The sequence below is a fragment of the Garra rufa genome, chromosome 25 (genome assembly GCF_049309525.1).
Source record: "Garra rufa chromosome 25, GarRuf1.0, whole genome shotgun sequence".
NCBI lineage: Eukaryota > Metazoa > Chordata > Actinopteri > Cypriniformes > Cyprinidae > Garra > Garra rufa.
Genome location: NC_133385.1, coordinates 16,099,190 through 16,124,735, shown reverse-complemented (window position 1 = coordinate 16,124,735; position 25,546 = coordinate 16,099,190). Strand labels below are relative to the sequence as shown.

The following is a 25,546-nucleotide window of genomic DNA, read 5'->3' as shown; positions in this document are numbered from 1 at the left end:
AAAAAAACATTACAAATCTTACTGTTCAAACACTTTTGACTGGTAGTGTATTATGTTTTTATGCCGAACACAGTTTTTGTGGCTAAACCAGGGCTGCTCAACCCTGCTCCTGGAGATCTACCTACCTGCAGATTTTAGTTCCAGCCCTGCTCCAATACAGCTGTCTGTAATTATCATGTGCTACTTAAAGGAACACTCCACTTTTTTTTGGAAATAGGCTCATTCTCCAACTCCCCCCTTGTTGATAAGTTGATTTTTACCATTTTGAAATCCATTCAGCTGTTCTCCTGTTCTGGCGATATCACTTTTAGCATAGCTTAGCATAGATCATTGAATCGTATTAGACCAATAGCATCGCGTTCAAAAATGACCAACGAGTTTCCATATTTGTTGTATTTAAAACTTGACTCTTCTGTAGTTATATCGTGTACTAAGACCGGCGGAAAATGTAAATCTGCGATTTTCTAGGCCGATAAGATTAGGAACTACACTCCCATTCCGGCGTAATAGTCAAGGAAGTTTGCTGCCGTAATATGGCCGAAGCAGGCGGAGTATTATCAGAAATGAGTTCCCAGCTAGTTTAGCATTTGCACATGTGCTGCGTGGTATTACTGCTCCTGCTTCAGCCTTATTACGGCAGCAAACTTCCTTGACTATTACGCCGGAATGGGAGTGTAGTTCCTAATCTTATCAGCCTAGAAAATTGAAGCTTTGCATTTCCGCCGGTCTTAGTACACGATATAACTACAGAAGAGTCAAGTTTTAAATAGGACAAATATGGAAACTCGTTGGTCATTTTTGAACGCGATGCTATTGGTCTAATAGGATTCAATGATCTATGCTAAGCTATGCTAAAAGTGGTATCGCCAGAACAGGAGAACGGCTGAATGGATTTCAAAACGGTAAAAATCAACTTATTAACTCGGGGGGAGTTGGAGAATGAGCCTATTTCCAAAAAAAGTGGAGTGTTCCTTTAAGAGATTAATTAGCTGGTTCAGGTGTGATTCTTCAGGGTTGGAGCTGAACTTTGTAGGATAGTAGATCTCCAGGAACAGGGTTGGGCACCCATGGGCTAAACATTGTCTTTATTCAGGATTATTTAATGATATAATTGTAATGTGTATGAAATGTCACACTTTTGCTTTAAATACATTATTTTTGACAAAACAAAAATATATACACTGCTGTTAAAAATTTTAAAATCTGAAATCTGAGGGTGCAAAAAAATCTAAATACTGAGAAAATCGCCTTTAAAGTTGTCCAAATGAAGTTCTTAGCAATGCATATTACTAATCAAGATATATTTACGGTGGGAAATGTACAAAATATCTTCATGGAACATGATCTTTACTTAATATCCTAAAGATTTTTGGCATAAAAGAAAAATCAATAATTTCAACCCATACAATGTATTTTTAGCTATTGCTACAAATGACTGGTTTTGTGGCACGGGTCACATATTTCCATATCGTTTTCAGAAAAAAGCTCTTTAAAAACACTAACTACAATTCAAAAGTTTGAAATTGGTACAATTGTTTAAAAATACAGTAAAAACAGTAATATTCCCCTTGTACTAAAACTCTGGTTTTACCATATTTTATAAAATCAATGTAAACTGACTTTAAACACACGAGCCGTGTAGATTTTTGCAACACAACTGTGGAACCAACCTGTCACAACTTGGGATGTTTGATACTGCAGATTGATGAAAACACACTGTGCTTTATACAAAACGGCTTGTTTGCCAGCAGGGGGCAGCGGTGAGTAAAGACGCATGAAATGCAGTTCACAGCGTTCCTCTACTTTCTCACTCGCAGTGGCGGCTGGTTGAGTGAGGCGGCTTGGCAGTCAGCATAACTAGTAGTTAAAGACAGTTACTCATGCTTCATTGCTGTGTGTATGTTTGCGGTGGAGAGATGACGACGAGGTGTGAACTCATTTTCTGCTAATAGCTTAAGGGCAACAACCAACACGATTTGACTTGCATGCCCATACCAGCATAATGAGTCACACAAACACACATACATACACACCGTTCTCAGCCTGTTTTAGTTTCCAGTAAAAGTCTTCTTCACAGGAAATGCGCCAGAAATCGAAACAGACCACTTCCTTTCGTATAACGTGCACAGCTTCCCCTGGAAACACCTGTGTGTGTGTCAGTGTGTAAAGGTGAGGAGCGTGGTAAATACTGACAGAAGGTTGAAGAATCACGACAGGATAATGGAGTTCGTGCAAAACGCAGGATGTCGATTGAGGGTTAACCCAGTTTCCCAGAACGCTTCAGGATGAATCTAACAGACACCATACAGAGGTGCGATGCCACTTGAAAGACGTGTCACAAATTTGTTTGTGCCGTTTCGTCTTGAATAGTTTAGTTTTAACGAACAATAACAAAACTTTTCTGGCCAGCCATCTGCATTGGCGGAAAAGTAACGCAGGGCACCTGGCAGACGGGACAAGAGATAGATTGCAGTATAGAGAGGATGTGATGGAGAGAGAGAGAACGACACGGGGTGGAAAGCAAGAAGAGGTGAGCAGGGAAAAACAGGAGATGATGGCAGGAATGAATAGAGAACAGACGGCAGACATATGCTCCAAATACAAATCAGCTTAGCGAGGCGACGCAGTATGAGACACTGGGGGCAGTTGTAACATGCTACATTTCTTCAAAGTTAGGCTGAAATGAAACTTCTCCTCACTAAGCATGCATTTGTTTGATTTAAAGTACAGCCAAAACCGTAAAACTTATTACTATTTAAACGAACTGTTTTCTATTTGAATATATCTTAAAATGTAATTTATTCCTGTGATTTCAAAGCTGACATTTTTAGCATCATTACTCCAGTCTTCAGTGTCACATGATCCTTCAGAAATCATTCTAATATGCGGATTTGCTGCTCAAAAACATTTATTATTGTTATTATTATGTTGAAAAAAGCTGAGTAATTGATCGAAGTAAAAACATTTCAACATTGTACTGTTTTTGCTGTATTTTGGATCAAATAAATGCAGGCTTGGTGAGCAGAAGAGACTTCTTAAAAAAAAAAAAAAACGTTACAAATCCTACTGTTCAAAAACTTTTGACTGGTAGTGTATTATGTTTTTATGCTAAACATAGTTTTTTTCAGGATTCTTTGATGAAATAATTGTAATGTCACACGTTTGCTTTAAATACATTATTTTTTGACAAAACTAAAATATATACACTGCTGTTCAAAAATTTGAGATTAATGTTTTTTAAAGAAGACTTTCTTGGTCATCATGGGTGCGTTTATTTGATTAAAAATACAGAAAAAAAACTGTAATATTGTGAAATATTATTGCAATTTAAAATAGTGGTTTTCTATTTTAATATACTTTAAATATAATTTATTCCTGTGATGCAAAGCTGAATTTTCAACATCATTAATCCAGTCTTCAGTGTCACATGACTCTTTAGAAATCATTCTGATATGCTGATTTGCTGTTCAAGAGACATTTATTATTACTGTCAATGTTGAAAACAGTTTTTGTGGTTTTATTTTCCCCCCCAAGATTCTTTGATGAAAAGAAAGTTTAAAACAACAGCATTTATCTAAAACACAAATATTTTGTAACAGTCTTTTCTGTCACTTTTGATCAATTTAATGCACCCCGAATAAAAATCTGAGTTAAAAATATCTTACTGATCTAACCTTATATACTGTCTACTGTACTAAAATAAAAATGATTTAATTTATCTCAAATAATGTGCTTGAAATAATAATTAAATATCACACTTTTGCTTTAAATACATTATTCTTGACAAAACAAATATATATACACTGCCGTTCAAAAGTTTGGGATGTTTTTAAAGAAGACTTTTCTGCTCATCAAAGCTGCGTTTATTTGATTAAAAATACAGAAAAAACAGTAATATTGTGAAATATTATTGCAATTTAAAATAGTGGGTTTCTATTTTAATATACATTAAAATATCAGTTATTTTTTGAAACCTGTGATACTTTTTTTTAAGATACTTTGATAATTAAAACTTTAAAAAGAACAGAATTTATTTAAAATAGAAATATTTTATAACAATATATGCTACCGTTCAAAATTTGGGTAGTGATTTTTTTTGATAAAAAGTGATAGCAAAGACTCATAATGTTAGAAAAGTGTCTATTTTGAATAAATGCTGTTCCTTTTAACTTGTTATTCATCAAATAATTCTGAAAAAAGTATCACAAGTTTTAAAGAAATATTAATTTGATTATAGATCAGCATATTAGAATGATTTCTGAAAAATCGTGTGACACTGAGGACTGGAGTAATAATGCTGAAAATTCAGCTTTGTATTACAGAAATAAATTTTATTTTAAAGTATATTAAAATAGAAAACTGTTATTTTTACTTGCAATAATATTTCACAATAATACCGTTTTTTTTGTGTATTTTTAATCAAATAAACGCAGCCTTGATGAGCAGAAAAGCTTCTTTAAAAAACATTAAAAATCTTACTGATCCCAAAGTTTTGAATGGCAGTGTATATATATCTATCTATCTAGTTCTTCAAAACATTTTCCAATTTTCCAGACGCTGGTCCCGGCAAAGCAAACAAGCTGCCCTTTCCCCCCCACACATCCTCGGATGACAGCAGGACGCACACCCTCCTGCACTTGAGCTTGTTATCCTCTTAGGGCCGATGGCTTCAGCAGCTCAGACGAGCTGCACTAGTTTACAGGAATGGACAGGTGTGTGTGAGACAGACAGAGATCAGGCGCTGGTTAGGCCTTTTAATTCAAGTTGTTGGTAATCATGTTCCTCATTCTTTCCTCTAGATAGCTGTCAGTTTGTGTCTAGACTATTCGGTCTATTCAGCCCCTGAAATGTTAACGCTATTACTCTGATAGCAGTTTTGTGTGTGTTTCACTCTCTGAAGGGCCCATGTGAGCTGACCAGTGTGTCTTTTCCAAGCCAGGACTATGCATGATGATATTTTAATACCTGCTGTTAAATTTAGCTCTCACATGGGGAGGGGGATGAGAGAGAGTTTTTCAGAGGGCAGAATAACATTTCTGCTACACAGTGTTTTCTTCGTGGTCTCATGGCTGAAAGAAAAATCTCTATCTATCTATCTATCTATCTATCTATCTATCTATCTATCTATCTATCTATCTATCTATCTATCTATCTATCTATCTATCTATCTATCTATCTATCTATCTATCTATCTATCTATCTATCTATCTATCTATCTATCTACCAGTGTTGTTTTTGACAACCATCTTTGATTTAGTCTTAGTCTTAGTCTTTTGGACTAAAATGCTTCTTAGTTTTAGTCAAATTTTAGTCACTTCTATATGTGATAGTTTTAGTCCAATTTTAGTCGATGAAAAGTCAAAAAGGTTTTAGTCTAGTTTTAGTTCGACAAAAAGTCAAAAAGGTTTTAGTCTAGTTTTAGTCAAAAAAAGGGAAAAAAGTAGTCTTTTAACAAATTATTGTAGGTCAGTAAGTATTTTGCTGTTGGGTATTGTCACTTATAAGTTGTGAAAATAGCAGATCTATAGTTCAACACAATGTGAGCTTCCGGATCGACTATTTTCACCAATAATTACAATAATGAAGGAATGTTTTAGAACATAAAAGACAAACAAGGATAGAATGCTAAAACGGCTTGCCATACTAGTATAGCAAAGTGTATTTAATGCTAAAACGGCTTGCCATAGCGTCAGATACTTTTTAAGTTTTAATTGGCATGCACAATAAGCGGAAATGTCATGCATTTTAAACGTCTGACGGACCATCCACTAACATTTTCGTCTATTCTCGTCTCGTCAACGAAAACTCACACACGTCTCATCATGTTTTAGTCATCAACGAGCCATTTTTATCTCGTCATCGTCTCGTTATCGTCATGAAAAAAAGTGGCGTCAACGAAATGATTTCGTCATCGTTGACGAAAACAACACTGCTATGTACTATCTGTCTGTCTGTCTGTCTATCTGTCTAAACACTACAAACAATTCAATGGATCAGACAGTGTTGTTTTTGACAACCATCTTAGATTTAGTCTTAGTCTTAGTCTTTTGGACTAAAATGCTTATTAGTTGTAGTCAAATTTTAGTCACTTCTAAATGTGATAGTTTTAGTCCAATTTTAGTCGACGAAAAGTCAAAAAGGTTTTAGTCTAGTTTTAGTCAAAAAAAGGGGAAAAAGTAGTCTTTTAACAAATTAATGTAGGTCAGTAAGTATTTTGCTGTTGGGTATTGTCACTTATAAGTTGTGAAAATAGCAGATCTATAGTTCAACACAATGTGAGCTTCCGGATCGACTATTTTCACCAATAATTACAATAATGAAGGAATGGTTTTAGACATAAAAGACATATATTTGAAATTCACCCATAGGTCCTCTCACCGTTTGCGACCACCCTGTGTGCAAACTGCCGCCATCATGGTTAATCGTCTGTCTGTCTGAGTGACAACAATGTGACGTGTTGAGCGTAACCAAACAAGGATAGAATGCTAAAACGGCTTGCCATACTAGTATGGCAAAGAGTATTTAATGCTAAAACGGCTTGCCATAGCGGCAGATACTTTTTCGGTTTTAATTGGCATGCACAATAAGCAGAAATCTCATGCATTTTAAACGTCTGACGGACCACCCACTAACATTTTCGTCTATTCTCGTCTCGTCAACGAAAACTCACACGTCTCGTCATGTTTTAGTCATCAACGAGCCATTTTTATCTCGTCATCGTCTCATTATCGTCATGAAAAAAAGTGGCGTCAACGAAATAATTTTGTCATCGTCATTGTTGACGAAAACAACACTGGGATCAGATATTAAATGTTTAAGCCAACTCAAAAAGTGAGCTTTTACCTTAATAAATACTCCAAATACCAAAAATTCAGTAGGTGTGTTGTTACTAGAGTGCTGATCGGGCCGCATTTTTCTGTCCGAGCCCGGCCCGAGTCCGACAGAGCAGTAATCGAACCCGACCCGAGCCCGACAAGCATTAAGATATTTATGTCCGAGCCCGATCCCAGCCCGACACAGTTAAAATCTCTTTTTTCACTCATACTAATGACACATGCACTTTTTTGTGTGGAAAGCCCGCTTTTATTAAGCAACTGTAAAAAAAGCGTACGGAAATGTCAACAGATGAGAGCATCAGTGCACACTGGGCAAAAAGCGCCGTTATAACACGGGCGCACTATCGCGCTGAGGTGACCGAGTACCGTCGGGCTCGGCTCGGGTATCCATCCTCTAGTTGTTACCACACTAAACGATTCAGTGAATAATAATCTATAATCTATTTATGTGTTTTAATAAGTAATTTCTCATTTTTATTTCAAATAATTTTTTATTCAAATAAAATGAGTTAAAAAATAACAGAAATTGTTTTTAAGATAATAGGTTAGATTCAAATTAAATATAATTTAATTTATACATTAAAAACTGCTAATATTTTATATAACAAGAAATATGAAAACTTGTTTAGATTGATAAAAATAAAATACAATTAATAAAAAACTTAATTCCTTAATGCATTTATTTGATTAATATTAATATATTGATTAATTTAAAAGTCATTAAAAGTGCAATTATTGTCATATTAGAAGAAATTATGACATAAAAACATAATTAAATAAAATGAATTAAAAATAAAAAAGTATTTTAATAATCAAAATTAGTTTTAAGATAATAGGTTAGATTAACATTGAATACAATTAAATTACAAAAAAAGTAAAAACTGCAATTATTTTTTTAAATAAGATAAATATTATTCATTTATATAATTTTAAATAAATAAAAAAATTATCTAAACATTTTCATATAAGATAACAGGTTAAGATTAAAATAAAATAACAAATAAATGTATTTATTTTATTTGAATTAATTACTTTTTAAATGATTAAAATTGCAATTATTGACATGTAAGATGATGTTTTCAAATTTATGAACAGAAAATGAAACAATAAAATTAATTAAAAATACAAAAAGTATTTCAATAATCAAAATTATTTTTTAAGATAATAGGTTAGATTAACAATGAATACAATTAAATTACAAAATAACCCCTAAAACTGCAATGAATTTTATATAAGATAAAAATAATACAAAATTAATAAAAAACTCAATTATTAAAAAAAAAATTAAAATTAAATTAAATATTTAAAATTAAAATTAAATGTATTTTATTTATATTAATTCATTTTTAAATTATTGCAATTATTGTCATACAAGGAAAAAATGAAATAATAAAATTAATTAAAAATAACCAAAATAATGTTTTTAATAAATAATAAAATTAATAATAATAATATAAATAATATAAAAATAATTAAAATAAATATTTTAATAAATAATAATAATAAATAATTTATATATTTTAAGAAAATAGGTTAAAATTTAATACGTAATAAACTGAACTAAATTATTTTAAAATAAAAAAGTATTATAATAATCAAAATTATTATTTTAATAAGTAATACATTAATAATAACAATAAATAATAATAATAATAATAATAATAAATTTAATATTTTATATATTTTAAGATAAGTTAAAAATTGTACATTTGTAAAAAATATTATTACATTTAAATAAAATTAAATTACAAAAAATACTGAAAACGGCAACTATTTATTATAAGATACAAAAATATGAAAATAAAATAACATTTAATGAGTTGTTACCACACAAATCGATTTAGTAAACTATAATTAGAATCTACCCCATAGTTAAATGAAGATAAATCTTTCTCTTAGACTTTTGCTTTAAATACATTATTCCTGGTTTAAAATAATTAATACAACAAAAAAGTAATGCCGCATAACGTATAAAGCTATTCAGTAATAAGTATTAATGTTGTTCTTATTATTTTTTAAGTGTTAGAATTGCATTCAACCCCTTTGCAAATTGCTGAGATCTTATATTTAATTCAATATCATTATATTTCACATTATATTGCTATATATTCATATATATTTTTATATATACACTGTTTCTCTTACAGTACAGGTGCCTTTGTTATTTTGCCATCTGCTGAATATTGTTCCAGTGAAATCCCCTTGACTTTAATACCATCTCCTCCGAGGCTGAAACACATATTAGTTGAGGAGAAGTCCAATGTTACATCTAGGGGTATTTCCTTGCCTGGATCAATACAAACTGGGGTGGATGAGAGTTCACAGGCAAATGAAGGGCTAGCGGATACAAACCGTACTCTCAAAAAGCGAGCAAAGTGTACATACTGCATTCACAGACAGCGAGCAGATCTGCTGACGGGTGACTGTCACTGGCTGCAGTTGACAATGGGACAGAGTGCATTGTGGGAAATAAGATTAACTGCAGTGTGTTCTGGTCTGGTAATGTCACTAACTTGAACATGGTGGGGTCAGCAAGGGACAAAATCATACAACGAGGGATTAAATAGAAGCAAAACAGATGCAAATGTAAGGAAAGCGAGTGTTTTTGCTGTTTATGCCTTGTATTGATTTACTTTTAAAGGTGACTGTACATTTACAAGCCTTGTTTTAGCTCGATAATTATTGACAAGTAAAGCAAAAGGCATTAAATGAATGTTTCAGTGAAGACGGATCATGTGACACTGGTAAAGATCAGATGCATCACTGCGGGTCACCTTTAGCTCAAGCTGGGTTGGACAGCTGTCCCTCAGTCAGGTAGCTGTCAGTCAGACGTCCATCCAACCCAACACAGCTGTTACAAGCAGAGAATACGCATGTCATCGGGTCACTACAGCTAAGTCTGCAAAGCTGCACTTGACGGACTGATCCAAAAGCTCTCAGAATAGATAGGGAGCTAGTGTTGCTTGTTGTATCGCTATCACTTTAAAAAACTTTAGACTGCTGAAAATGTAATTAACAATTAACATTGCATAAAACTCAACAGTCCCTCACACTTTTTTAGACTGCTGAAAACGAAATAAAATGAATAAAAAACAATTTATTTAAAACGTTTCCGTGTAAGTTAATAGGTTAAGATTAAAATAAAATAACATTTTAAACATAAATGTATTTATTTTATTTATATTAATTTATTATGAAAAGAAAAATGAAATAATAAAAAGAATAAACTAACAAATAAAATATTAGGTTAAGATTCAAATACAATTAAATTGAACTATTTATTTATTTTATTTGTATTAGTTGAAATTTAGTTGTATTAACTGAAATTCTTATGAATAATTATGATGAAAAGTAAATGAAATAAAACAAATGAGCTAAAAAAGATCTTAATTATTTTAATAGTTAAAGATTAAAATAAAATATTAAAATAAATGTATTTATTATATATAAATTAATATTAAAATGATTCAAATTGCAATTACTGTCATATGAGAACAAAATAATGGAAAGGGTGATGAAATGAAATAATAAAATGAATAAACTAAAATTTAAGATCTAAATTATTTTAATAGGTTAAGATTAAAATAAAGTAATAATAAATGATTTATTCCATTACTATTAATTAATCATGAAATGATTAAAATGCAATTATTGTCATGTAAGAAAAAATAATTGTGAAAAGAACATGAAATAAAAGATCTAAATTATTTTAATAGGTTAAGATTAAAATAAATAAATATTATTATTATATATAAATGAATTTTAAAATTATTAAAATTGCAATTACTGTCATATAAGAACAAAATAATGAAAAGAAAATGAAATAATAAAATGAAGAAACTTAAATTTAAGATCTAAATGATTTTAATAGGTTAAGATAAAAAGTAAAATAAAGTAATAATAAATGTATTTATTCTATTAATATTAATTAATTATGAAATTATTAAAATGCAATTATTGTCATGTAAGAAAAAATAATTGTGAAAATAAAAAAAGATAAAAAAATAAAAAACTGAATGTATTGATTTTATATATATTAATAAAAAAAACAATTATTGTCATATTTTCATTGTCAAGAAAAAATATAAAAATAAAATTAAAAAATAAAATATATGAACTAAAAAAGATCTAAATTAAATTATTTGATTTATATTATAGTGAAATAATGAAATGAAATTATTAAAATTGCAATTATTGTCACAGAAGAAAAAAGAATATAAAATAACTAAAAAATACAAGATCTAAATTATTTTTATAATTGCAATTACTGTCATATAAGAAAAAATATGAAAAGAAAATGAAATAATAAAATTAAACTAGACAAAAATGTACAGATCTTTTTTAACAGGTTAAGATTAAAATAAAATAAATAAAAATATTATTAAAATTATTACAATTTTATTTATAATAATTAATTTTCAAATGATTAAAAATGCAATTTTTGAATTACAATTTTTTTATGAAATAATAAAATGAATGAATTAAAAAAAATATTTAAAAATGGTAAAATAGGTTTACAGTTAAGAGATAATAGGTTTAGATTCAAATGAATGAGATCATTATTATTATTTTATAAAGTATAAAAATGATATAATGGCTTTTTTTTAGACATTTTCAGAGATGTTAGAAGTCAGTTTATTAAAACTCAGGGCTCAGTTTTAAATAAATTAACCAAAGCATAAAATATAAAATTGTAATCAAAGTCAATCTTTTTCTTAATAAAAAAATGTAATTGATCACAATTCATCAAAGCTCTAAACTTCTTTCTAAAGAAAAAGTTCATACAGAAAAAAAGTTCTCTGCCTCTGAAACAACCTTTCATCGAATGTAACCATGGGGAAAATACCATTAATATTTAATATTTAATACAGCCTTACATTTAACTCTGGGATGATTGATGAAAGGATTCAATGAAAACCCAATAGAAAAAAAATTAAATATCACCCTATTTATTTCCCACCGAACATTTAGTTTTACTCGGATATCCATCATATTACGAAACTTTAATGCGATGCAAATTCAGTAATATCTTAAAGACAATATGAGTAGTAATAGCAGACATAGCTGAAGTAAAAATCCACAGAGAAATATTTAAAAAACGTGACTGTATTTGACAGCCTACAGATGACATTAAACAGCAAATAAGAAGATGGAAGACCTAAATTAAGAGGTCATCCACAGTTCACTTTTTTTTTTATCTCCGAAAATAGAGAATGAAAAGATAAACTAATACAGCGACACCAAAAAGGAGAAAATAGTGAAAAGGATAGATATTAAGATGACACAGCTGAAGTTAATAGAAATACAAGTGGGCGGGGTCAGTGTGGGCGTGTCTTACCGTTGTAGGAGAGGCGGGGCTTGCTCAGACACATGATGAAGTGAACCTCCATCTCATTGGATGCCACTGATTTGGAGCAGACAGGACACTTAAATCCTGGAGAGGAAGAAGAAAACAGCATTGTCATAACTCTTGAAGCGACAATAAGCCGGCGAAGGCGGTGGAATGAGCTGTGACAGTGATGCAGCAGTCTGATAACTGCCAATGCCATAATCCTGCGCAACATGTTATGTTTCTATCGCCCTGCTGCAAATGCATTAGCTCGGCTTTTAGTAACTTCGGTGACACAACGCTTTTTTAACTTAAACTCACACTTTACAAACACATACATCAATGTCACTTGTTCAGCAATGCCATTATGACAGCGGCAGCTACATAAGGCTCACGTTAGGCCGGTATCAGCAAATAAACATTCAGTTTTCTGGTTAGTTTCCTGTATCTCACCTGCATCATAAGAGCTTCAGTTACACAGTCCAATAATGCATAAATGGCTGATATTAAATTTCTATATTATTTGGGGTTGGTAAGTTTTTTTAAATGTTTTTGGAATTAGTTTCTTGTGCTCACCAAGTGTGCATTTAGTTCATTAAAAGTACTGTAAAATAGTACAATTGTGAAATGTTATTACTATTTAAAATGACTGGTTTTTATTTGAATATATTTTCAAAATGTAATGTATTCCTGTGATACAAAGCTACATTTTCAGCATCATTACTCCAGTCTTCAGTGTCACATGATCCTTCAGAAATCATTCTAATATGCTGATTTGCTGCTCAAAAAACAGTTTTGGTGATTAATAATTTTGTGGAAACTGATTTTTCTCATGATTCTTTAATGACCTTACATTTCAGAATTTATTTGAACTAAAACATTTTTGTAATAAATGTCTTTGCTGTCACTTCTGAAAAAGTTTAACGGATTCTTGCTGAATAAAGCCTTGCATGTTTTTATTTTGCAATTCTGACTTTTTTCCTCACAATTGCGAGTTCATATCTTGCAATTCTGACTTTTTTATCATAATTGTAAGATGCAAACTCGCAATTGCGAGCTATTAAGTCTAATTCTAAGGGGAAAAGAGACATTTTTTAAAATATTTTCTCACAATTGCGGGTTTTTATCTCACAGTTCAATTGTGTGTTCTAAAGTCAAAATTGTGAGATATAAAGTACTTTTTCTCAGAATTGCGAGTTATATCTTGCAATTGTACCTTTTTTCTCAGAATTGCAAGTTTTTATCTCGCAATTGTGCCTTTTTTCTAACAATTGTGAGTTTATATCGCAATTGTACCTTTTTTTCTCTTAATTGCTATTTTATATCTCGCAATTGTATTTTTTTCTTAGAATTGCAAGTTTTTATCTCCCAATTGTACCTCTTTTCTCAGAATTGTAAGATACTAACTCGCAATTGCAAGCTATAAAATCCAATTCTGAGGGGAAAAGAGACATATTTTTTAATATTTTCTCAGAATTGCTGGTTTTTATCTCACAAATCTGACTTAACTCGCAATTGTGTGTTCTAAAGTCAAAATTGCGAGATATGAATTACTTTTTTCCTCAGAATTGCTTGCATCTTGTATTATGTTTATATCTTGCTATTGCACCTTTTTTCAGATTTTTAAATTTGGCAATTGTGCCTTTTTTTCTTAGAATTGCGAGATTTTTATCTCGCAATTGTGCCTTTTTTCTAACAATTGTGAGTTGATATCGCAATTGTACCTTTTTTTCTCTCAATTGCTAGTTTATATCTCACAATTGTACTTTTTTCTTAGAATTGCATGTTAATATCTTGCAATTGTACATTTTCTCTCAGAATTGCGAGTTTATATCTTGCAACTGGGCTTTTTTTTCAGAGTTGTGAGTTTTTATCTCCCAATTGTACCTCTTTTCTCAGAATTGTAAGATACTAACTCACAATTGTGAGCTATAAAGTCCAATTCTGAGGGGAAAAGAGAATTTCTCAGAATTGCAGGTTTTTGTCTCACAATTCTGACTTAATAACTTGCAATTGTGTTCTAAAGTCACAATTGCGAGATATGAATTTGCAATTCTTATTTTTCTCAGAATTACAAATTTATATCTCGCAATTGTGCCTTTTTTCTAAGAATAGCTAATTTTTTTCTTGCAATTGTACCTTTTTTCTCAGAATTGTGGGTTTATATCTCGCAATTGTACCTTTTTTCTCAGAATTGCTAGTTTATGTCTCGCAATTGTGATTTTTTTCTCAGAATTGCGAATTGTACCTTTTTTTCTCAGAATTGCGAGTTTATATCTTACAATTCTAGCTTTATAACTTGCAATTGCAAGTTTATATCCTGCAATTCTGACTTTATATCTCGCAATTCTGACTTTATAACTTGCAATTGTGAGTTTGCAAGTCAGAATGGGGAAGTGTGAACTCTGAAAACAGTCTAAATTGTGAGATAAAAAGTTGCAATTACCTTTTTTTTAATGCAGTGGTGGAAATGGGCTTTCATACAAATGTTCCTTTCAAAACTGTAAAGCAAACTTAATAGTTATAAAAAAAATATAAACAAATGTAAACTACTGTTTTGGGGTCAGTATGTAAAAAAAAATGACTGACACCAAACATGTAATGTACATTAAAAATAAAACACAATTAAAATCAACTGAATTTAAGCTTCACAAAATCATAATGTACAGTATGAAACATGAATGGCTATTCAATTTAACATTGGCTGAAGATTACATTACATTTTTAATAACACATTAGGAATGCACTTATATCGAAAATTTGTACTGTACAATTGTAGATTATGAATTTTTAAAAAATTCTTTAATATTAGCAGATATGGCACCATTAGATCCAGATCCAGGCCTAAAATTCCTTTCTTCTATTTATAATTTTTTGAAAATATTTAAATTCGTTTCGAAATTTTATGTTTTGTATTGCAGTGGGGCATTTTTTTTATAGGCCTGTTTAGTCATAGTCTGAAGCACCATATTTAAAGGGATAGTTCACCCAAAAAGGAAAACTCTGTCATTAATTACATACCCTCTTGTCATAGAATTGTGTGTTCTAAAGTCAAAATTGCGAGATATAATTTTGTTTTCCAGAATTGAAAGTTTATATCTTGCTATTGTACCTTTTTTTTTCAGAATTGCGAGTTTAAATTTGGCAATTGTGCCTATTTTCTCAGAATTGCGAGTTTTTATCTCGCAATTGTGCCTTTTTTTCTAACAATTGTGAGATTATATCACATTTGTACCTTTTTTCTCTGAATTGCTAGTTTTGTATTGCAGTGGGGCATTTTTTTTATAGGCCTCTATTTACATCAACAGTAAAAAATGGTCACAAAATCTGTTTAATCATAGTCTGAAGCACCATATTTAAAGGGATAGTTCACCCAAAAAGAAAACTCTGTCATTAATTAATCACCCTCTTGTCGTTCCAAACCAGTAAGACCTTCATTTATCTTCGGGACACAAATTAAGATATTTTGGATGAAATCCGAAAGCCTTCTGACCCTGCATAGACAGCAACACAACTGATACGTTCAAGACCCAGAAAGGTAGTAAGGACATCATTAAAATAGTCCATGTGACATCAGCGGTTCAACCGTAATTTTATGAAGCTACAAGAATACTTTTGTGCACAAAGACACACTTTTCATGTTCTGAAGATAAACGAAGGTCTTACGGATTTGGAAAGACATGACGGTGAGTAATTAATGACAAAATTTAAAAATAAAACTGTCCCTTTAACTTTTGACAGAAATAAAAATAAGGCTGTGAAGGCGGGAAGTGTGTTCAATAAGTTGTTCAGCTGATGAAATGTCTGTCTATCCCTCACAACCTCATTTTCATCAGCGTTAAGTTCATAACGGAGTCTAACCTATTATGCCTAACCAGTCTATTGTGCAATAAACCACAACACTGGCATCAAATCAGCAACCAAAGGAAGCTTCCACTAACACCCTGTCCTCTGACATCAACCAAAGACCCGTAGGGGAAGATAGAAAGAGAGAACCATTCACACATTGAGTCCCACAGAGCCAGGTTGTGTCCTTCATAAACACAGACGCAGCGGCAGGTCATTGAGACGCTGTTTGGCACCTCACATCCCATCATGAAGCCCACAGGCCTTGTTTTAAACAGACAGCCTTTTCGCATGATTCGTGTCCATGTTTCCTAATGCACTGAACTCTAGGGTGAAAAGTGGCAAGCTAAAGTGTTGTTCCTTAGCAGACTTTGATGAATGAATTCACGTTCACAAACTATATAAAATAAAAACTCGCCACGTCAGCAGGGCTATATAAAACACAGGCGGGTGAGTTTGGGGACTTCCATTGGAGAAGGTGCAGGTGTGATTTTGAAACTGTACTGTACATGAGGGCACGGCCTTGGCGAAAAGACTCGAAACCAAGCAAATTATAGTTCTGTGCAACTTACAAAACTGGTATATTATTGTGAAGCTGCTCTCAGTATTTATCAAGGAATGAATACTGAATAGGAAGCCGTTTCACAATTGCCTGGAGGGGGGGTTATTAGAAATTGTAAACATAAGAGAAAAACCTGATTGGATTTCTGCCGAGAGAAGCTCTCTGTGTTCATGATGTGGAACCTTGGTTTGAGGGGAATATTGTAAAATCTAATTAACAGCAGTTTTACACTATTTCACTGCTTATGTTGATAATTACTTAGGGTGAAGACAGGTTGTTTGCCCTGTGGGAGCAGCCTGAAACATAAGCTGCAAAAGATTTCTGGTTAACTCTTGAGTTTTGAGTATTTTTTGTTTTGTTTTAAATGAGGTAGAAAAACAATTAATCTTAATACATAGATTCTGTTGTTAATTATTCAAGCTTGTTTCGCTGAAAAGACTTGTAAAAAGAGTCACACAGTCATCAGTAGGAAAGTACAAATCAATCAGTAATGATTCGCCTCATGTCACTGTTTTTATGCAAAAGTGTGTTTATGAATATATGGAGTTACATTATAGCTGGTTAACTTCCTGTGCATGTATGAAAGCCCATTTCTGCCACTGAATAAAAAATGTAAGTAATTGCGACTTTTTATCTAACAATTCTGACTTTTTTCCGAGAATTGCATGATATAAGCTTGCAATTGCGAGAAACAAAGTCAGCATTGTGTGATATGAACTCGCAATTGTGAGTTATAAAGTCCAATTCTGAGGGGAAAAAGAATGATGTTTTCTCAGAATTGCTAGTTTATATCCCGCAATTCTAAGTTTCAAACTTTCTTTTTATTCTATCTCAAAATTCTAAAAAAAGTCAGAATTGCTAGTTTGAATAATGCAATTCTGAGAAAAAGGTCAGAAATGCAAGTTTGTTTCTCACAAGATTGAGAAAAGAAGTCAGAATTGCACGTTTGTATCTCACAATATTGAGAAAAAAAGAATTGCAAAACTGTATCTCACAATTCTGAGAAAAAAAGTCAGAATTGTGAGTTTATATTTCAATATTGAGAAAAAAGTCAGAATTGTGAGTTTGTGTCTCACAATATTACAAAAAAAGTCAGAATTGCAAGTTAGTGTCTTACAATATTGAGAAAAAAGTCAGAATTGCAAAACTGTATCTCACAATTCTGAGAAAAGTCTGAATTGCAAAACTGTATCTCACAATTCTGAGAAAAGTCTGAATTGCGAGTTTGTATCACGCAGTTCTGAGAAAAAAAGTCAGATTTACGAGTTTGTATCTCACAGTTCTGAGAATAAAAGTCAAGAATTGTACATTTATATTTCACAATTTTGAATAAAAAGTTAGAATTGCTAGTTTATATCTCACAATTCTGAGAAAAAAAGTCAGAAATGTGAGTTTATATCTCAGTTCTGAGAATAGAAGTCAGAATTGCGAGTTTGTGTCTCACAATATTGAGAATAAAAGTCAGAATTGCAAGTTTGTGTCTCACAATTCTGAGGAAAAAAGTCTGAATTGCAAGTTTGTATCATGCAATTCTGAGAATAAAAGTCAGAATTGTACATTTATATTTCACAATTCTGAGAAGAAAGTCAAAATTACGAGTTTGTACCTCACAATTCTGAGAATAAAAGTCAGAATTGTATGTTTATATTTCACAATTCTGAGAAGAAAGTCAGAATTACAAGTTTGTACCTCACAATTCTGAGAATAAAAGTCAGAATTGTACATTTTTATTTCACAATTTTGAGAAAAAAGTTTGAATTGTAAGTTTATATTTCAAAATTTCAAATTTCTATTTCAAAATGAGTTTTAACTCACAATTCTGAAAATAAAGTCAGAATTTTAAGTTTATATTTCACAATTCTGAGAAAAAAGTAAGAATTGCTAGTTTGTATCTCACAATTCTGAGGAAAAAAGTCTGAATTGCAAGTTTGTATCATGCAATTCTGAGAATAAAAGTCAGAATTGTACATTTATATTTCACAATTCTGAGAAGAAAGTCAAAATTATGAGTTTGTATCTCACAATTCTGAGAATAAAAGTCAGAATTTTAAGTTTATATTTCACAATTCTGAGAAAAAAGTAAGAATTGCTAGTTTGTATCTCACAATTCTGAGGAAAAAAGTCTGAATTGCGAGTTTGTATCATGCAATTCTGAGTTTGTATGTCACAATTTTGAGAAAAAAATTTGAATTGCGAGTTTATATCAAATAAAAGAAAAGGTCAGGATTGCGAGTTTGTATCATGCAATTCTAAGAAAAAAGTTGCGGTTACCTTTTTTATTTTGATTTATTCAGTGGCGGAAATGGGCTTCCATACAAATGTTCTTTTCATGAAGAAAAAAAAAGTACACAAAACTGAACTTATTACAAAAAAACCAAAACTTTAAGTTAATAACTTAATAGTTATTAAAAAATCTAAATCTAAAAAACTGTTTAAAAATTTTGGGGTCACTACGTTTAACTTTTGACATTTTCTTTTTTTTAAATAAATGAGCATTTCAGCAATCTTTTATTCAGCAAGGACGCATTAAATTGATCAAAAGTGACAGTAATTTATAAGTAATCCTATTTACAAAATATTCCTATTTTAAATAAATGTTCTTCTTTTTAACTTTCCATTTATGAAAGAAACCTGAAAAAATGTATCACTGTTTTAACAAATATATTAAGCAGCACAACTGTTTTCAACGTGGATAATAATCAGAAATGTTTCCTGAGCAACCAATCAGCATATTAGAATGATTTCCGAAAGGATCATGTGACACAGAAGACTGGAGTAACGATGCTGAAAATTCAACTTTGCATCACAAGAATAAATTACATTAGAAAATCTCACTGAATGGCAGTCTAAATATATAAATACGTATAAAATACACTGTTGGGGTCAGTATCAATGTTGGCAGGCCACACAAAAATCTAAATTACTATCCCAACCAAAGAACTGTCTTTAAAAATGACTACTATTGTGTTAAACAGCCTGAAGAATCCGCAAATGAGTTTGGAACGACATAAGGGTGAGTAAAAAAATAATAAAATTTTCATTTTTAGGTGCAGTTCAGTGAAAGAAAGCAGGTGCAGACAGTCTAATGAACAAAAGTAGCCATGCCAGGAAAACAAGTGAGACTGAATAAGAATCCAAACAGAGCCAAAATGCAAAGTCAGTAAAAACACGGCACAAAGTAAATGTAAGGACGAAGACAGCTCTATCTGTCAATATAACCAAGGTTCGATTCTCTCCGCCCTCCGACTCTTCACTTAGCGCACGCCCCAACCTCCAAATCCCACCCCAGGAACCCATGATGATGCCTGACCCAGTTTTCCCTAGGCTGCTATTTTCAGGCATTCCTTGGGGACAGATGGAGAGAGAGAAAGAGCGAAGGAAAGAAGACTGAAGTGGAAAACGGAGGTGTGGAAATCTCTGACGGGGATGTCCCATCTCTTAAGAGGTGTGATTCACTGAAACAAAGCTACTAAAGGGGGGCGACGGGGTTCCATCTGTCAACACGCAGAACTCGAGTCGCACATGCGAGAGGCCAACTGTCTCCACTACCACACGTATCACATGGCACCGAAAATATCAACAGCAGCTCAACCGCAGCAACAAACAGACCAGACGTCTTTCATGCCAAACCGGCCATAACGACAATGAGCTTATGAGATCAAGTCATTAGACTTATTAAACTTATTTGTAAATTACCTCAGTTGACGTCCAAGTCCAAGTGGACTGCTTTTCATGTCCAAATCTTATCATCTTAACTTCATGTTGTTCTGAACTTGTGTGACTTTCTTTGATCTTCGTCTTGATTTTCATATAATAACAATAAATGATGACTGAAGCTTTCAAGCTTCGAAAAGGATAAAAAATTTCACAGAAGAGGTCCACAGGACTTCTACGATATTATTAAGGTTTTCTCAAGCAAAACAATTGCTTTTTGTAAGAAACTGGCCGAAATTGAAGTCATTTTTCATTGATAATCTTTCTCCAGTGAGCTATTAACTTGCTGAGGCTGATTTGAGTCAGTGAATTAAACTCAAGAGCCAAATAAGTCCAAATAGTGAATGAATCGTTCAAACTGACTTTGTGAACTCGATCAGAAGTCATTTGACAACTGATTTAGAGTATACAGCACATTTAAAGCAACAAAAGTTGCTGCACAATGTAAAGAAATAAATAAATTGTGTGGAAAAAATGATTTAATATCATAAAAAAGAACAAATTAATAAAAAAAAAAGAGATTCATAATACAACATCTGACTATATGTCAAGGCACGTACAGGAACGGGAGTAAAATGCAAAGTCTTTAATGAATACTAAGGTAACAACAGCAGACAAAGAGACTGAAACACAGGAGGTAACGATGTTACCAGAACAAGAAACGGGAAAACAACCAACTTATAAAGGGGAGTAATAGACGACAACAGGTGGGGCGAATAACGCTAATGAACAGGAAACACCAAATATGGGCAAAGGAGAAACCAATACAACCAGAATAACGGGGGAGACAAAGGAAAAAAACAAATCATACAGTCCAAGAAGGGGAAACACAGGGAAGAACTAACACAAACAGTCCATAAACCAGACACTATACAGGGTCAGAAAGCTCTCGGATTTCATCAAAAATATCTTATTTTTTGTTCTGAAGATGAACGAAGGTCTTACGGGTTTCAAAAAAACAAGAGGTTAAGTAATTTATCAATGAGACTGATTCATTGAGTCAGTGAATTGAACTCAAGAGCCGAATAAGTCCAAATAGTAAATGAATCATTCAAACTGGCTTTGTGAACTCCATCAGAAGTCATTTGACAACATATTTGAAGTATACAGCACATTTAAAGCAACAGAAGTTGCTGAACAATGTAAAAAATTAGGAAATTGTGTGAAAAAAATGATTTAATATCATAAAAAAGACCAAATTAGTAAAACAAAAATTGAATAAATAATACAACATCGGTCTATGCAGGTTCAGAAAGCTTATCTTAATTTGTGTTCCGAAGATGAACGGAGGTCTTACGGGTTTGGAATGGCATGAGGTTGAGTAATTAGACGCTGAGACTGATTCATTCATGACTTTTGAAGACCTTTTTAATACCACCTTATACGAAATTTAAGACCTAAACCTGTAATGTAAATACACATTATATTACATACATATATGTAATATTTAAAGGAACCGTATGTAGGATTGTGGCCAAAACTGGTACTGCAATCACTTTCAAAATACTGTAGAACGGTGTATCCCCTCCCCCTCCCCCCTGACTCGAGGTTGCCAGCTAAGCTTCCAATGGCAAGTGACAAGTCCTACACAGTATTTTTTTTCTTCTGTTAATTATGTTTATGCTTCACGAGAGATGTTTTGCGAAGTAATTATGTATCGCAAAAATTTACTAATGGCGATTAGCCAAATATTTCGTAAAGATGTACTGTAATACCACATTTCAGTCGGAACATAGATTGTTTTCATACCCTGCTAGTGGTGCGATATAACGCTTTTTATGAACGCATTTAGCACGGGCGACTGTGGAAAATCCACTGTGTACGGAAGCAAAGTTAGCCAAACATAGATGAATCTTACCTGTCCAGGAGAAAATTAGCAACGTTGGCGTCTGTCTTCAAATTCTTCTCCGTTTTCAGCCGTCTCCATCTTTCAAAGGCATCTCCTATACAAATTCTTGTTTTATTTCGGACTTTGTCACGACGTATTTCGGATTCATAACGGGGGCTTTTAGGTTTCGTAACATTATACATGTTTTCGTAGCTGCAGCTGTAACTAGAGCAGAGCTGGCAACCCGGAGGACGAAACTCTACTGACTTCGTGATTAGTCGATAGCTGGAGGGTGGAGCCTCAGACCAAAACACAAAATGACAACAATAACATCAGTCTGGGCTGCAACTCTCACTTTTAAATGACAATATCCTGGCCGGACCACTGTTGTCACTGTTGATATAAGTATTTGAAATGAACATGATTTCTTAATGTCTAGTGACATGTCAGGGCCATTTTATGATTAACTGAAATAAATTTCTTACATACGGTTCCTTTAATGTCAATGTAAAAAGAAAACTACATTTCATCGCTGTCATTAATGATATTTATTACTACAATATGCAGTGAACTTTTCTTTCTCCACACAAAATATCCCCACAAAAGTACATCACTGAGATTTTAGTGGTGTAAACAATTTATTCTGAAGCAATATTTTCATCAGTGTTCTATCAGCTTTTACATAAATCAGATTTTTTTTTTTTTTTTACATTTATAAAGACCAATTTTTAAACTTTTTAAATGTATGTTTCACCTTTCATGTCAAATTATTACAATTTATCAAAAAATTCTACAGAGCGGTTACCAGTCAGACTTACAATAAATTACTAGTTACAACTGCAATAAATAATGTTATGAGATTAATGTTTTAAATACATTTATGTATATAGAAATAAAAAATGTTGGGGGGGGGGGAAGCATACTTTTAGACATACTAAACTACCAGTAGGTGGCAGTAAGTCACTTAACGAGTGAGCATTAAGTGTTTCATACAACTGATTCCTTCAAAAAACACTGAATCATTCAGTAACATTATTCAGTGTTTAAACAGTCATTAGGTCCATCAGACTTAAGGTATTTTAGCGATAATGTGACCAAAAATATTTAAGACATTTTAAGACTTTTTAAGGACCCGCAGAAACCCTGCAAGAGCTGAATGAGTCCAAATAGTGAATGAATCGTTCAACTGGCAAAAAATCATTTAATATAATAAAAAGAGCAAATTAAACCAAAATAAAAATAAATAATACAACATGCAGGGTCAGAAAGCTCTGGGATTCCATCAAAAACATCTTTCTGTTCTGAAGATAAATGAAGGTCTTACAAGTTTGGAACGACATGAGGTTTAGTAATAATGACAGAATTTTCATTTTTGGGTGCACTATCCCTTTAAATATGAATTCAGGTGCCAGGCAGCATGGTTTGAACCTTTGTAATCAGGGTTGAGGCTCTGATGAGGGGAAGAGTCTATGTAAAAAGGCCAGAATAGAGCCATGGGCCCCTCGGTCAGTGAGATCCTAAAGGCTGCTGGGAAGACCAGCTGCTTGCTCTCACTGTGCGTGGCTTAATTAGACACTCTATTGGTCTTAATGAGCTCTGGCTCAAGTCAGGACATTAATGGGAGACTGAGCGTTTGGAACTTTGTGTGTATTTGTGGGTTAATTGTCACTGTTGTGTGTTTTAGTGGTCAAGGGGGACAGCTAATGGTCAGAAAGACACTTTAACTTGAATTTAGCCTTGATTACAATCAGAATACACCTTAAAAACTTTGTTTCTTTTAGTTTGGGAGTTTTTTTTTTTTAAATCAAAGTTGTTCCCTGTGTCCTTCACTTGCAACACCAACCAGTATCCGTTTACTTCAGAAAATAATCCAGGCTTGAGACTCAGAGAGCAGCATCTTGTCGTGCCGTGTCTCCTCACGAATCTGAAATAGAGCCGTTACGCTCTGCACCTGTTAAAGTGTCCCCTGGCTCTCGTCCTTCGAGCTGACGCGCTCCTCAAGCAGAGCCGACTGCTCCGTCTGATATCCATGCATTTTTGATGAAACCTCTGCATATAGTTCTTGTTCCGTTCCCCACGGCCGAAGATGAAGAAGTCAAAAAACTTAGACAGACACTCATGCCAGACTCTGGCTAACCAAAATTCCCAAGACTCACCGACAGTGTTGCACTGTACAAAATACCAATTTTTTCTTCAAAATTGCAAACCTTATTCAGCACATCAAGTCGAAGGAAAGCAAGCAACAGTAAACATTCATGAAAGCAATTCAACACAAAGGCAATACACAAAAAACTGTAGTGTCCTGCTTTTTAAATTAAAAATGTGCTATTTTTAAATATATAAAACTGCTTCCTATATACAATGAAAACAATTTGCTATTCGTTACAAAACAATAGATGGAATGATAGATAGATAGATAGATAGATAGATAGATAGATAGATAGATGATAGAACGACAGAATAACAGAACAATAGAATGACAGAATGATAGACACAGCGATAGATAAAGACAGATAGATGATAGATAGATAGACATTTGATAGACAGAACGACAAAACGATAGATAGATAGATAGATAGATAGATAGATAGATAGATAGATACAAGACAAATACATCTGAATGATAGACAAAGCGATAGAATGATAAAATAATAGATAATAGATAGATGATAGAACGACAGAATAACAGAACAATAGAATGACAGAATGATAGACACAGCGATAGATAAAGACAGATAGATGATAGATAGACAAAATGATAGACAGAACGACAAAACGATAGATAGATAGATAGATAGATAGATAGATAGATAGATAGATAGATAGATAGATAGATAGATAGATAGATAGATAGATAGATACAAGACAAATACATCTGAATGATAGACAAAGCGATAGAATGATAGATAATAGATAGATAGATAGATAGATAGATAGATAGATAGATAGATAGATAGATAGATAGATAGATAGATAGATAGATAGATAGATAGATAGATGATAGACAAAATGATAGACAGAATGATAGCTAGACAAATAAATAGATGATAGAATGATAGATACAGCAATAGACAGAATGGTAGAACAATACGTAGCTAGATAGAAAGATAGATAAAACGACAGAACGATAGATAGATAGATAGATAGATAGATAGATAGATAGATAGATAGATAGATAGAATGATAAAACGACAGAGAGCAATAGGTAGATAAAACAATAGAATGATAGAATAGAACGATAGATAGAATGATAAAACGCTATAGAATGGCAGAATGATAGAGTGATAGAATGATAGAACAATAAAATGACAGAACAGTAGAACAATGAAACAAAGACAGATAGCTAGATAGAACAATAGAACAATATATAGATAGATAGATAGACAGATAGATAGATAGATAGATAGATAGATAGATAGATAGATAGATAG

The 25,546-nt window shown here is 32.4% G+C and overlaps 1 protein-coding gene across 1 annotated transcript in view; it reads right to left on the bottom strand.

Moving 5' to 3' along the window:
- The window catches only part of znrf1 (zinc and ring finger 1), a 56,837-nt gene that overhangs the window by 5,548 nt on the left and 25,743 nt on the right, over positions 1 to 25,546 (bottom strand). The window contains exon 2 of the mRNA XM_073832162.1: positions 12,175 to 12,270. Coding sequence (XP_073688263.1) covers positions 12,175 to 12,270 — 96 coding nt within the window. The remainder of the gene's footprint in view (positions 1 to 12,174; positions 12,271 to 25,546) is intronic.